General features: G+C 36.5%; 1 protein-coding gene across 23 annotated transcripts in view; it reads left to right on the top strand.

The window, feature by feature from the left end:
- Positions 1-14,331, top strand: part of svila (supervillin a) — a 100,677-nt gene that overhangs the window by 64,109 nt on the left and 22,237 nt on the right. For 13 of the 23 annotated variants that reach the window (XR_010521248.2, XM_065242328.2, XM_073815608.1 and 10 more), the window contains 6 exons: positions 281-343; positions 5,278-5,677; positions 7,822-8,044; positions 8,917-9,049; positions 12,610-12,657; positions 13,455-13,523. Coding sequence is in view for 22 of the 23 variants with exons in the window: in XM_065242328.2 (XP_065098400.1) it covers positions 281-343; positions 5,278-5,677; positions 7,822-8,044; positions 8,917-9,049; positions 12,610-12,657; positions 13,455-13,523 (936 nt within the window). In the remaining variant the exon portion in view is untranslated. The remainder of the gene's footprint in view (positions 1-280; positions 344-5,277; positions 5,678-7,821; positions 8,045-8,916; positions 9,050-12,609; positions 12,658-13,454; positions 13,524-14,331) is intronic. The other 10 variants (XM_065242320.2, XM_065242333.2, XM_065242332.2 and 7 more) reach the window with 5 other exon arrangements.

The following is a 14,331-nucleotide window of genomic DNA, read 5'->3' as shown; positions in this document are numbered from 1 at the left end:
TTCTGCTAAAATGAATTAAGTTGGAAAACGTTTCCCAGAAAAAGGATAAAACCACTGAAACCACATTACTAACATTTTAAATTGCAAACGCACACATCTTGGTATTTTTGGGGTAGACAACATCTGCTAAATGCCTAAATGTAAACACAACCTCCAGTATCATTGACACGGACACAAACCCGTACCCTGACAAAGGTCTGTTACGTGGGCATAAGGTGCGGGGCATGTATTGCAATACACAATACATATTTTGCAAAACAATGGTTTGTCTCTAATGCAGGATGGTTCTGAGATGTTTGACGAGGAGTCTGAGTTCTCAGTGGGTCTGAGTGATCTGGAACATGTGAGGGTGCCTGACTCCTTGCATTTAAACCATTGGCCCGTGTTTTAGCCGCAGTGTCCTAATGTTTGAGCATATATTTTCCTCTGCTGTCTGAATTCGGGACTTGTTTGCATCTTGCAAAACCACAATGAAGTCATTTGGCATTGTAGCCATTATATTGAATTGTTCTTCAGATTGCACAGACCTTGCGGTTGATTTATGATTTATGATTTTGTTTTGCATTGGTGCTAAGAAATGCCAACAGATATGATGTTTTTTGTTTATTTGTTATAAAGCATTATGAAAGGGAAAGTTCACCCAGAACAAAAAATACTTTAATTTACTCTTCCTCATGTTGTTTTAAACTTGTATCAGCTTGTATACAACAAGTTTTGTTGTATAAACTTGTATTCTTTATTCTGTTGAACACAATAGTGGATATTTTGATAAAGGATGGTAAACATACTGTACAGTTGACAGGATAAACATAATATTGAAGTTAATGGGTACTGAAAGGTGTGTGGTTACCATTAATAAAGAAACTCATTCAGGTTTAAAACAACATGACGGTGAGTAATTAATGACACGATTTTCATTTTTGGGTAAACTGTCCCTTTAAAGGGATAGTTCACCCAAAAATGAAAATGCTGTCATCATTTACTCACTCTTATGTAGTTATAAACCCACATACATTTCTTTGTTCTGATGAACATGAAGGAAGATATTTTGAGAAATGTTTGTAACCAAACCGTCTGTGGACCCCATTTTCTTCGATAGTGGGAAAAAAGAATACTATTAAAGTAAATGGGGTCCATGAACGGTTTGGTTACAAACATTTCTCAAAATATCTTCCTTTGTGTTTATTAGAACAAATACATTTATACAGGTTTGTGACTACATGAGAGTGAATAACTAATGACACGATTTTCATTTTTGGGTGAACTGTCCCTTTAAATGGACATTACACTTTTTTTGAAAATATAATTTTCCAGCTCCCGAGTTAAACATTGGAATTTTCACCGTTTTGGAATCCATTCAGCTGATCTCAGAGTCTGGCGATACCACTTTTAGCATAGCTTAGCACAATCCATTGAATCTGATTAGACCATTAGCATCGTGCTAAAAATAACCAAAGAGTTGCAATTATTTTTCCTATTTAAAACTTGACTCTTCTGTAGTAACATTGTGTACTAAGACCGACAGAAAATTAAAAGTTGTGATTTTCGAGGCAGATATGGCTAGGAACTATACTCTTATTCTGCCGTAATAATCAAGGACTTTGCTGCTGTAACATGGCTGCAGCAGGCATAGTGATATTACACACTGTCCGAAAACAAAGAGTATAGAAGTACAAGAGGGGAAACTCAAATTCGTTTTTGTCAACAGTCACTAGGTGGGGCTTCAGTAGCGCGGCCGCCATTTTGGAATGAAAATTCTCAGAGCCAATTCATTCTCAATTCATTCTCAGCGAATCTCACAGCCAATTCAGAAGCGCAATAGTAAGTTTCTTAAATTAAAATTTTGTTCACTTGCTACATCTACACGAAACGCTGTATTGTCTTGTATGTATGTGTTGTGTTTTTGTTGTTATCAGTTGTGGAATCCAATCATTAAATATAGGGCTGCACGATTCGGAGAAAAAATCTAATTGCGATTTTTCTGATCAAAATTGCAATTTGCGATTTTAAGTGCGATTCATTAGTATATAATAAAAGAGCTACATCCAGGTTTGTTGTGGTGGTTTTAATAGCACCAAAGAAAGATGCTGTGCTACTGTTTATTTAAAACCTCTTAAACATTGTACCAAGTTCTCTGCAGGACTTTGCTCTTTTGCAGACAAATTCTTTTTATCTAAGAACATTAAAATACAATTTAACAAAAATGTATTGAAAGTTTTCTTTAAAATAACATATAGGCCAATGTATTTTGGCTGTCACTACAACAATGCTTCTGACAAGCAAATGTTTAGTTTTTTCTTTTAATCATAAGACTATACTCATCTTGTTTTACTGTTCAGGCATCTGTAATAAATGTAAATAAATTAGTTATTAGAATCTATGATTTAACATAAGCAAAAAATACAAGATTTTAAATGTGGATCTGCAGAAGCTTGTACAGTTAAGATTAAGGAGTGATTTTAATTTTTGGTGTGTAATAAACATTTCTGACACAGAAAGCACCAGGTTACTGTCTGTCACTTTAAGACACAAGACAGCTTTAAAACTGCTCTGCTTCAATATGGACCAGTTCAACAGATGTAAACAACACTGGTCCAGAAGCACTTCCTGTTTCCGTTTTTTAACACTAGATAAACGTTGGGATAAAATAAACCAACAGAACATATAAACCTGAATTAACTGAAGTTAAACAAACATCTTAAAGATAATAATATATGTAAAATAAAAAAATAACTCTCACAAACTGTAACAGGAAGTGTTTCTGGACCAGTGTTGTTTACATAATTTGAACTGGTCTATACTGATAAACATCCAGCTGTTTATGTCCACTGAGACAAGAAAGAAAACTGAAGTTTAGTGATCACGCGTGTGCTGACTCTCTGTGTGCGCGCTTCATGAACCCTCGTGCCTGTAAATATTCAAAGCGGTGCAGATGTGCGCGTGCAAGAAACTACAATGTACCTCTTTCGTCTGCTGTGTTCCGGGCTTTAATGAAACCTGCTTATAGTCTGATGAGGCGCTTGTCATTGTTTGCGATGCATGACGAGAAACGGACGTATAAACACCTTTCTTTAAGTCCAACATTACACAAAAGGGAAATGTTTTCGCGCATTTCTGTCCTTTCATTTGCCGGTTAATGAGTTATAATGGGTTTTTAAAATGACTGAATCCAAAATCTGACAACTTCATGACATTCCGCGTTGTGCAGTTAATTCCATTTGTATGCATTTCGCGATTCTGTCCGTGTTTTCCGCATCGCGGAAATCATATGGCCGTACACTTTGTTGAGGAGTTGAACTGCTGCTCGCGCAATGGCGTTATCTGACGTGTAGTCAGTCAGCACCTCAGTGTAATGCACTCTATTGGTTTAAACTGCATCAAACGTAAAATGCGAATGAAGTGAACTGTCAAAAACTGCGTACTAGATGATTGTTATATTTGATAGTTTTGAATCGAAATAATCGCAGCTCTTGCGATTCGAAAATAGCATCCATTCACAATGCGGTTTCGGTTTAAAAAACGATTAATCGTGCAGCCCTAATTAAATAGATACACATTTAAGGTAGTTTTTTCTTGCTTTATTATGTAATTCTATTTTATGCTACTTTTACACATTTACTACTATTATTAGTTACCAACTCCACTAGGTATGAAATATATTTTGTACATATTAATCCCCTGGATCCCGCTACAAACATTATAATCTTATAGAACATCATGCATTGTTCTGTCTGTTATCCTACAGTATAATTGCCACTTTTGGACAGTGGCTGTGTTTTTTTACTTAATCCATTTCGAGCAATTCAGATGTATATGTGTATATATGTATGTATATGGAGCCAAAATATTATGTGTGGATGAGTTTATGTCGGTATGTATCTATGTAAAATTAGCCTATATAAAAGTGGAAGACTTGTCTAAATATCTGAAAATAAGCTGTAAAAAGGATTCATGATCACTGGTCTGATTGTTTGTTATTCTGTGTAATCATCATTCAGTTTGAATTTGATCTTTTAATGTACAAAGTAGCTGATATTGCCATTACTTCTAGTTGACTCCCGATTCGCTTTCATTCCAAAATGGCGGATTCATGGGGCTGCTGCTGGGCGCTGGGGTTGCAATGGAACGTTCTATTGAGTTTCCTCTCTTGTACTTCTATACTCTTTGCCGAAAATAGTCCCCTGCCATTGAAAGTTACTAATGGGACTATTTTCGGCTTCTGCGTAATATCATTGCGCCTCCTGCATCCATGTTACAGCAGCAGAAAAAAAGTGGAGTGTCCCTTTAAGTCTGGGTGGTATGATGTGTCGGCCAATGGAGTTTTTACTATACTTGTTTATGTCATAAAAGTTTTGGGCAAAAAGTTTGGAAACACAAAACAAACATTTTTGTTACATTTCCGGCAACACTGTATTCTATAACAAACTTACTGTAACATATCGCCATTTTTTATGGAAATTATATGAATGCTAAAGTCACATGTTGCTGTCAGCTTCCCCAGCAGATATTTTGGGAAAATCCATTGGGGTTTTGATGGAATTGTGTCATGTTATTGAAGACATCCTGTGTTTTTGCTTGTGAAGTGTGTAATTGTTTTTATGAGAAGAGAGGAAATGAATCATAATTGATAGATTTCCTCATTTCACAGCCAATGATCTTGTTCTGAATGAGTACCACAGTTGTGGCTGAAGCCCGAATGAGCCACAGACACACAGCGTTCATTTATTGTGCTTGTCTGTGCCTGTTGCAAGTGATTCAGTGTGTCGGTTTTTGAGGGCATGATGTGAAAGGATGGGTTTAGAGTTTAATGGGCATGGCTTGAGAACCGTCTTGTCATTGGCTGATTTGATGCAGCAGGAAATGCGTCAGGGTGATTGATACATCTGTACTGATGAACTGTTGATCAATCATGCCTGTGCTGACCCACTTTATTCCCATCCCTTCTCTCCCTTATTCTCCCCTCATCCTCCATCTCCAATCTACTGTCCCATTTTTATCTCAACCTTCTCTTTATTTCTTTATACTATCCTGTCCTACTCCACATTATCATATTTTTCTGTCCTAAATCTTCATCATCCTTTTCTCTGATTTACTTCTCCATTTTTTTACCTTTACCCATACTCAACAAATTCTTTCTATCCTATCCTATCCTATTCTTTTTCTCTCTCTGCCCTAATTCTTTAACTTTCCTCCACTACCTCCAATGCTGTCCTTATCTACCATCACCCCTTCTCCTTTCTGCTCCATTCCTCCACCCCTTCTCTTGTTCTCCTATAGCTGCAGCCTCAGGGTGGAAGTCGTTTTGCATCCACCTCTTCCTCTGCCCTTAAATCATCAACGGTTTCCACCGAACATGCCGGTGACATCCACCTTGCCGCACCCAGTGTATCTGGCCCCGCCTACTATGAGCAGGTTCTGTCCCCACCGCACCACTCTCAATCTGCCCGAGAGCTCCAGAACCATCAGGGACCAGATGTGTCACCTGTAGCCCAAAGAGAAAGTCTGGTGATGGGCATGGGGAAGAGGAAGCTCCCCTCTCCAGAAAGCCCAAAACAGACACCGCACGCTCAGCCATCCAGAGAGTGGGAGGAGTATAAAGGGCACCATATGGAGCCGGTCACCTCTCATGACTTTTCTGAAACAGATGGAGAGCACAAGTCAAAGGCAGCTATTTCAGGTAGAGAAATGTTTTCCATCATTATCTCTAGACTTTTTTTTGTTTCCCTGTCCAGTTGATTGATTTACACTTGTCTACTTTTGAAAAAGAAATACAGCATTAAGTGAGCCAAATTATGAATACCATGCATTTCATTTGCGTTACTAGTACTAGTGTGTTTTGGGATATCAAATGTTTTTTACATCATTAATAGTACTATATTAAAATAAGTAATATAATATAATAATATAATAATATAATGAAAATAACAATTTTAAAAAAAAAACTCCTGTTGTTTATCTTTGTTTCTCATTGTTTACTTTCTAAAAAAACAGCATTAGGTCAAAAGGGACAAACTTGGGTTAATTTAACTTGTGCTGGGTTGTTTAAAACCCATTGTTGGGTCAAATATAAACATTCTCTGGGTTAACTTAAAATAAAAATAAAAAAAAACCCAGGACTTCTTAGGGGCCAATCACACAAAACGTGTTTTAAAGGCAAGGATTTTTATATTGCTTGGCAATCACCAAGTCAGCTGTCTTGTCAATCAAATATTGAAGCGTTAGCGCTCTTTTGCTGTTAACTATCATATTAGCAGAAACTTTTGGGCGCTCTTCCGCTCTCATTGCTCACTTGAAAGCGCGTGCTTCAGCCGTCGGCAAAAAACGCAAGGCGTTCAGCGTGCATAAACAGTGCGCATATCGCTCACAGCCCATAGAAATTCATTTAAAAAAGGGCGCCTGAAACAGCCATAAATGCGTTTGGTGTGATCAGCCCCTTATAATGTCTGAAAAGTGCTGGGTTATTGTCATCCCAGTGTTGGGTCAAAATAGTACAAACCCAACCCATTGGGTTAATTTAACCCAGACAAATGTTTATACTTGACCAAATAATGGGTTAAAACAACTAAGCATTTTGGGTGGAAACAACCCAGCATAGGTTAAATTGCAACCCAACGGGCTGAGTTTGTCCCTTTTTGACCCAATGCTGGGTTGTAAAAAACTTAGCATTTCTTACAATGTACTTGAATAATTGTGTGAAGCAATATTTACTACGTTGACACAAAGAAAAACAACTTTAAACAGTGACAGCCCCAAATATTTGTCACTCTTTAAAATGTGTTTAACTCATTCCCTGCCAGCCATTTTTTGAAAAGTTGCCCGCCAGCATTTTTGGTTATTTTTTACAAAAGTTTCACAAAATGCACAAAAAGGAAAATTTTCTTCTAAAAAAATATATACATAAATATATTTCAAATGAAAGAACAGACCCTCTGCTTTCAAACAAACAATAAACAAAAAAAAAACACGAGGGAAAAAACTTTCATCCTATCTAACTTTTTTTCTCTATTTATAAACTATTAAATATGGTTATTTTTCTTTAAAAATATTTTTTTAGCAAGAAGCTGAAATAATTGCATTTTATGAAGGAATTTTGTAAGAGATCAGATTCAGAACGATTATCAAAACCTACACAGAGTTTAAAATTAGTAAATACCCAGTTTATGAAAAAACTGAAGCCAAAACGTTAAGGAAAAAAGAAACATGTTTTTTTTATGCAAAGGTTTTCTCTTAATTAAGATATCTCATCAATGGCGGGGAAAGAGTTAATAACATATTTACATTTTAGTACTGGCTACTGATATTTTGGTACAGTTGCAACCCAAGTACTGTACTGTATATACATTGAGCCGGATATATTTGGACAGGGATAAGAGATAGCTTTGTTATGATGGCTTCCTGCTGTGTAGGGCGGTGATGTTTTTTCATTTTGTTATGTAGTTTGATGTCCTATTTAAATTAATCTAAAAGGCCAGAGCATCACAGAGCAACAGGATGTGATGTGTGTGTGTTTTCGGAGAAATTTGTGAAGTGTCTTCCAGCTTTTTAATTCAGTAAGCCAGACAGAAAGATGTCTTTGTGAACCCACATAGCCACATTGTGAAAACAAAGCTTCTCTTTATACTTAAAAAACACTCACCCTCGCTTCCTGTGTGTAGACTTGTTTGCATATTCATCACAATTTTACCCCATATATACAGTATTTTAATGCTTAAGTGAGCAAAACTCGATGCAGTGTGGATATGTCTGCCTATCACTTAGTTGGCTTTGATAGCATCACTGTGAGTGCTGTAACCCTGTGTTTCCTGTATCTGTGTTAAACAGATCTTCCTGTCCACACAGCCACAGTACGTGCAGTGACAGCTGCGTCGCAGGACTCGTCCTCTTTACGGGCTTTGTCTCTCACTCAGCATACGCACGCACAGACACACACAGAGTCTGGCACACACCTCCTCGAGGAGGACGCGAGAGAGCAGGAGTACGAAACAGAAGAGGGAGACGATATCGCAGACATCATGTCTGCCAGACAGATGTCCATTAAAGAGAGGTGAGTGATGTGTTTGTACTTTAAAATATATAGGATGAGAAATCTTAAAACTAGTCTATGCAAGTTTAGAAAGTCATTTTATCTTTGGCATATGAAATCTTTTTTTATGGTAAGGTATGGAGTGTAGTTACAGCATTTGAAAGCAGTGCACTTTAAACTGTATAAAACAAGACCTGTATTGACTCTGCATCTATTGTGTGTACATTTTTGAGTTGTTTTTAATCTCAAATATAGAAATTTTTTAGGTTAATTTGACCCAACGGTTGTGTTTGTCCCTTTTTGACCCAACCATGTGTTAAAAACAACCCAGCATTTTTAGTGTATGCAGGGTAGTGTAACCTAGGATGCGGTACAGTACATAAGTCTTTCTTAAATATATATCAGTTGAATATTGTCAAAGGTAGTTCTTTCCAGAATATAGTAGAGAATTTACTTAGGAATAAAATTACTAAAACATCAGAAAAAATATTCAAAGTCAAACCTTTCACTCGTTCAGATCATTGTTGATGTTGCAGTAATGCTTTGATGTCAGCTTTAGCATCCTCCTGGTGATGAGGGCACGATATTAAGAAAAAACCCATATTCTAGTTCAGTACGACTCTCTGTTATGATCGTGATGATTTCCATTGATTATATTGTATTTGTTTAGTAGTCAGAGCTGTATTGCAGTGCTCAGTCTGAGATCAATGCATTATATAACTGACAGAAGTTTGCCATCATGAGATGCAGGCTGAGTTTGACACAAACAGGATGGCAACATTGATTGGTGATATTCATCATGAAAACTGCTGATCTCAGCATACACACACTTGATATAAATGTGTGTGTATGGGATTATGTAGTGACCAAAAGAGTTTTTGTGTACCTCTTAGGCTGGCTCTGTTGAAGAAGAGTGGAGAGGAAGACTGGAGGAACAGGATCAATAAAAAACAGGATGTGGTAAAGGTTGCCCTGTCTGAAAAACACGCCCAGCTGTGGGAAGTGGAGCAGAGCTTCAAGAAGAAGGTAACGTCTGAGCTTTGACCTTTGGTCTCACCTGACCATAAAGGTCATACCTGTACAACAGTTTTGTGTGTAATATAAATGATCTTGGAGATGCAGAGCAATATTATGCTAATGTCAGATTAGTCGTCTTCTCTTAACTGAGAATTGGCTTTAATTCTGTTATGAATAACCCTAAACAGAGAATAGTATGTGCTGTCTGTTATTTTTATTCTTCCTTCTGTTTATTTCTGTTCGCATGTTTATGTGGTGTGCATGGGTCAAGCTTGCTTGTATGAAACTCAAGCACAATAACCAACTTATCGAACAAACTCAGTGCAGACAGTTCAGTTCACTGTATATTTGCTCTGTACAAGCTGTTACTTTGACATCTATTTGCTTTAAATAGTGTAGACATTGTGACCGTATGTTCACAATGTGTTAATGAAATCTTAATAAAAAGGTATCATATTAGTAATTATGTAGTAGCTGGTATGATCTCATTGGTCACAAGTACAGTACAGCATGCATGTTTGTCCCAGAGGAATATGGGTGTTTGCTACGTTGTAGTGTTTTTGTTAACTCTTTCCCCGCCAGCGTATTTTAAAAAAAAGTTGCAAGCCAGTGGCAGCATTTTTCATGATTTTCACAAAAGTTTAAACTGTATATAAACATACAATATATCAAATGAAATTCAAATGAACAGACCCTCGGCTTTAAAAAAAAAGTTAGTTCTCTTGTAATCACATCTCAAATATGGGTAGTTTCTTCAAAAACACCAAATTATGAGCAAAAAGCTGAGACAATAAAATTTTTGTGAAAGACTTTTGATAGAGATCAGATTCAGAGCGATCCTCAAAACATACACGGACATACCGCTGTTTGCCCTTGGGCAGTGTTCTTCACATCCAACCTTGGAGAGCCGGTGCCTGCAGAGTTTAGCTCCAACCTTAATCAAACAAACCTGAGCAAGCTAATCAATGTCTTCATGATCACTAGAAAATCACAGGTAGGTGTGTTTGATTAAGGTTGGAGCCAAACTCTTCGGGTCACCGCCTCTTCGTGGTTGGATATGAAGAACACTGCCCTAGGGCAATACTACCGGGTTATACAGTATAAGTTGCGGAAGAGTGGATAAGAGTGCGCCATCTAGTGGATAATAGTGGTATTGGGAAAAGCCGGAAATACTCATCATTTGCAGGGAAGCGTTTTCTCTTAATTGACGAGTTAAATTGTCAATGGCGGGGTAAGAGTTAGGCTGCGTCCCGAAACCGCATACTGTATAGTAGGTACTGAATAAGATGAATCCTGGTAGTATGAATGGGATTCGGACGTACTACATCCGCCATGTTGCTACATCACGTGACATACGTCGTCATCATGTCATCCCATTCCAGCGCGAAAACAGCCGCATGCCTCTTCTCCTTCGTTGGATAACTCCTCTGCCGGGGCATCATGGGATAGTGAAGTGTCCATCGTATGTACACTGCAAAATCTAACCGGAAGTAGTAGGTCATCCGGGTACTTTTCACATACTGTTTTTCGAATACTATCGGACATACTACTCACCTCGCCTACTGCATTTCGCGTACTATATAGTATGAAGTGGGCGGTTTCGGACGCAGGATCAATCATGGGGTTATGACATGTTTATTGTAATCTTTGTATGTTTTATGTATGGTTTTTTAACCTGCATACCTCTGTGCTATCTCTTTCCTTGCACTCAAAAAATGATTCATTGGATTAACTCAATTAAATTGTGGGCAGGATTTCCATCCAATATGAATGTGTACCCCTACCTCATAAAAAACTGCTTCACACAATAAAAATATATTGAGTTGGTCCAACTCAATTTAAAGTAAATGGCAATACTCAATTAGTTGCCTCAACTCAATTTAGTGTAGTCTCAATAACTCAATTTAGTGTAGTTTGAATAACTCAATGTAGTGTAGTCTGAAGAACTCAATTCTGTTATTTTATATAAAACGTTTTTATATCATACTAATTAGCATAAGCACATGTTAGCATGCTAGTAATAATAACATATGATACTTTGGATGAGCATGTGAGAAGAGACTGATCTCCAAACAGGCATTAACACAGTCAGTGCTCATTGAGAGAAATATGTCACATCCACAACCTAACCACAAGCGCCACTCTTTTGCACGATAGTAACCAAACAATTTGAAAAAAATATAATACAAACGCTTCTAAATCAATAAGATAAACGGACATTAAACACTATTAAGTCTTTCTCTTTACCTAAAAATGCATAAAATAACACTTAATTAAAAAAATTACTCTCCAAAAGCAGTTGCTGGGAAATTATTTTTCCAGAACCCAAACTCAAACTAATTGTGTTAACGCAATTAAAAAGAAATCAATAAATTATAGTACATATTTATTTTGTGTTATACTAATTAAATATATATACTTATTGCTCTTAATGAGGTATTTTACATTTATTGAACACAATTTTAATGTGTCATTTCTAAGAAGGGCTTGAATCTTTTTTTTGAGTGTGCTGACATTTTACTTCTTTCATGTTTTTGATGTATTTAATTACATTAAATCTAATAAAGGTTATTGTAAATCTTTGCATGTTTGATAGTAATTCTGTAGTGCTGTGATGGGATGAGGTTTCACGTGCAGTTCTCTGTTTAGATGTATTCAGGTGTTGGTATTTTCAGGCTTTGGAAATCTGCATATTCTGTAGGGGTGGGCGATAAATCGCCTGTGTATCTCATCAGTAAAGCCAGTTTTGTGATTAGTCGTATATCGCCATCACCTGCTTTTAGAGCGGCATTTACTACACAAAGCCAAAATTTTACAGAGAAGCTGAGCAAAATCGCATACATATCGGAGACGATTTATCCGAACGATTATGAACGCGATTTTGCCTAGCTTCTCGGTAAAATACAGCTCTGTGTAGTAAATGCCACTCTAAATGCTTTACTGATGAGATACGCATGACAATCGCAGACGATTTATTGCCTGCCCTTATTACTTGCCTTACATAATGACTCCACCCCTGTATAAATGTCTATCATTAGAGAATTGTTAAAAAATACTTTGGAGTTTTCTGAAGAGTGAAAATCCATGTTTGCCTATAGCTGTTAGTTATTGATAACAGTTTTTTATAAAGACAACACAGAGATGATCAATTTTAAATGATGTAATTGTTTTAAATGTTACTGACAGAAATTGAAGAACTGGTTCATGGGATAAATAATTTCTTGTTTATACTAGTAAAAGATTTATTGGTTCAACTTAAAGTACCAAGTTACCTGATTGCCTTAAAATGTTAAATTAATTAAACTTTAAAAAAATGAATTCAACTTTTTAACATTTTTCAACTAATATTTTTAAGTTGAATACCTCAAAAATTTTAAGGCAACCAGGAAACTTACTTTTTTAAGTTGAACCAACTTTATTTAAAGAGTATCAATTATTGTCATTATTGAAAATATTTCTAGTGAATCCTCACAGTGAATATATCAAGCTTTAATTGCGGGTCACACTAAAGACAGAACATACAGACAGATGTGTTATGTTTCCCTTGTCCATTTTACCCCTTCTTTTAGGATGATGAGATGATGATAGATGACTTTGCAGTTTCTGATCAACTTTGGGTAAGGCTGTTAACTGCAGAGCTGATAGGTTTAACACAGGTTGTTGTGGTTGTACAAGGGTTATGGTGTCATTTGAATGAAATCTTAACATTTTATAATCATGTTGATGTCAGTTTGCTGTCCTGGTGGGTTTTTTGTGGTGGTGATTTATTTATTGCTTATTCCTCTCTCATGGTAATAACTTTTGGAGTGCTGTAGAATGTATTGTGAATTTAATTGAAATGCAGTAATTGGTGTCTTTGGCATTGTGGTGATGGGTTGTGTAACCGTTGCTTTGTTCAACCAGCCAGATACAGATGCAGACTTTCAGTCTGCTTTAGTCATTCAGTTTCATTCTGTGGGATGGCATTTTTAAAAAATTAAAGGTTGCGACTGTGAATTTGTCACTTTTATGCATGTGTAGCTACCCGTTTAACTGCTGTAAACTTATTGCGGTCAACTCAAAAAAAAAAAAAAACTGTTTCAGAATCAGCAAATTCAGGTTGGTTGTACAAGGCCTAGTGGTTTGTGCCTAGTAATGCGATCATTGGCTCTGTGAAGATCATATGATGTTTATAGTATGCTACCGTATGATGTCTAAGACTAGACCTGTGTCACCTGCATGCTATTTGGGCCAATGACAAAACAAGAAAAACATATATTTTTAAAAATCAAGAACAATTAATTTTTCTAGTACTGTACACATTGCATGCATGTCATGTCATTGACCCACTTGTTCTTTGGCCATCATCCTCATTCTCTCATTCTTTGTCACACGTCACCTTTTGTCTTGCTTCCCTTCTCCATCCTGTGTGTAGGACCCTGTCTTTTCCTCCTCCTTTTCGTGTGCCTCTGAACCACTGGATCATATACCCATTTTCCCCCAGGTGAGCAAAACCCATCCTTTTCCTGCCTGTGATACTGATACTCTGCTTCTCCTATGTACCACTCTTTCACATTTTTTCATTTCAGTGTTTCCTTTCTATCATTTTAACTAAGGTCAATAAAGCTGAATCATCTCTGCTTGGTTTTGGAACTGTACCAGATCTTAACCATTATGCTAACACACCATGTTAATAATTTCTTTCATTGATCTTCGATACGTTTAAGTGTTCATGTCAAAGAAAATCTGTTGTATTTTACTGCATGCTCAACATGAATTGTTTTAATAAGCAATCTTGCATATCGTCTTGTGTATAAATATAACAAGTTTAGATTTAACTGATCATGTAGTTCTCACTCACAAGTCTCTGTTTGTATTCTTTTGTATTAAGGATGTGTTCATGCTCAGGGTTTCCATAGTCATCGAAAACCTGAAAACATAATTGAATTTCAAACTGCTTTTCAGTCCTAGAAATACATGATATACATAATTCATTGATTTTTTTTCTATTTATAAAAAAATTATCCAGCAATCACAAACAATTGAAAAAGTCATAAAAAATCCATTGGTCAAAAGGTATGGGAACACTGAAGTTCTTGGATCTAAAATTGTATTTAGTTTAACCTCTACGTTATGTTACATACAACTTATGTTTAAATATGACCAGTCGGTGACGTGCATAGAAGCTTTCTAAATCATTCCATCTTTCAGTTTCAATCAGTCCCATATACATGTAGTACTACACATTAGGCCCTGTTTTTATGATCTAAGTGCATGGTCTAAAGCGCACAGCCCACAGTCTAAAAGGGTGT

Source organism: Paramisgurnus dabryanus, chromosome 1, assembly GCF_030506205.2.
Source record: "Paramisgurnus dabryanus chromosome 1, PD_genome_1.1, whole genome shotgun sequence".
NCBI classification, from domain to species: Eukaryota; Metazoa; Chordata; class Actinopteri; order Cypriniformes; family Cobitidae; genus Paramisgurnus; species Paramisgurnus dabryanus.
The sequence above is the reverse complement of the archived record's forward strand: the minus strand, read 5'-3'. Positions and strand labels throughout refer to the sequence as shown.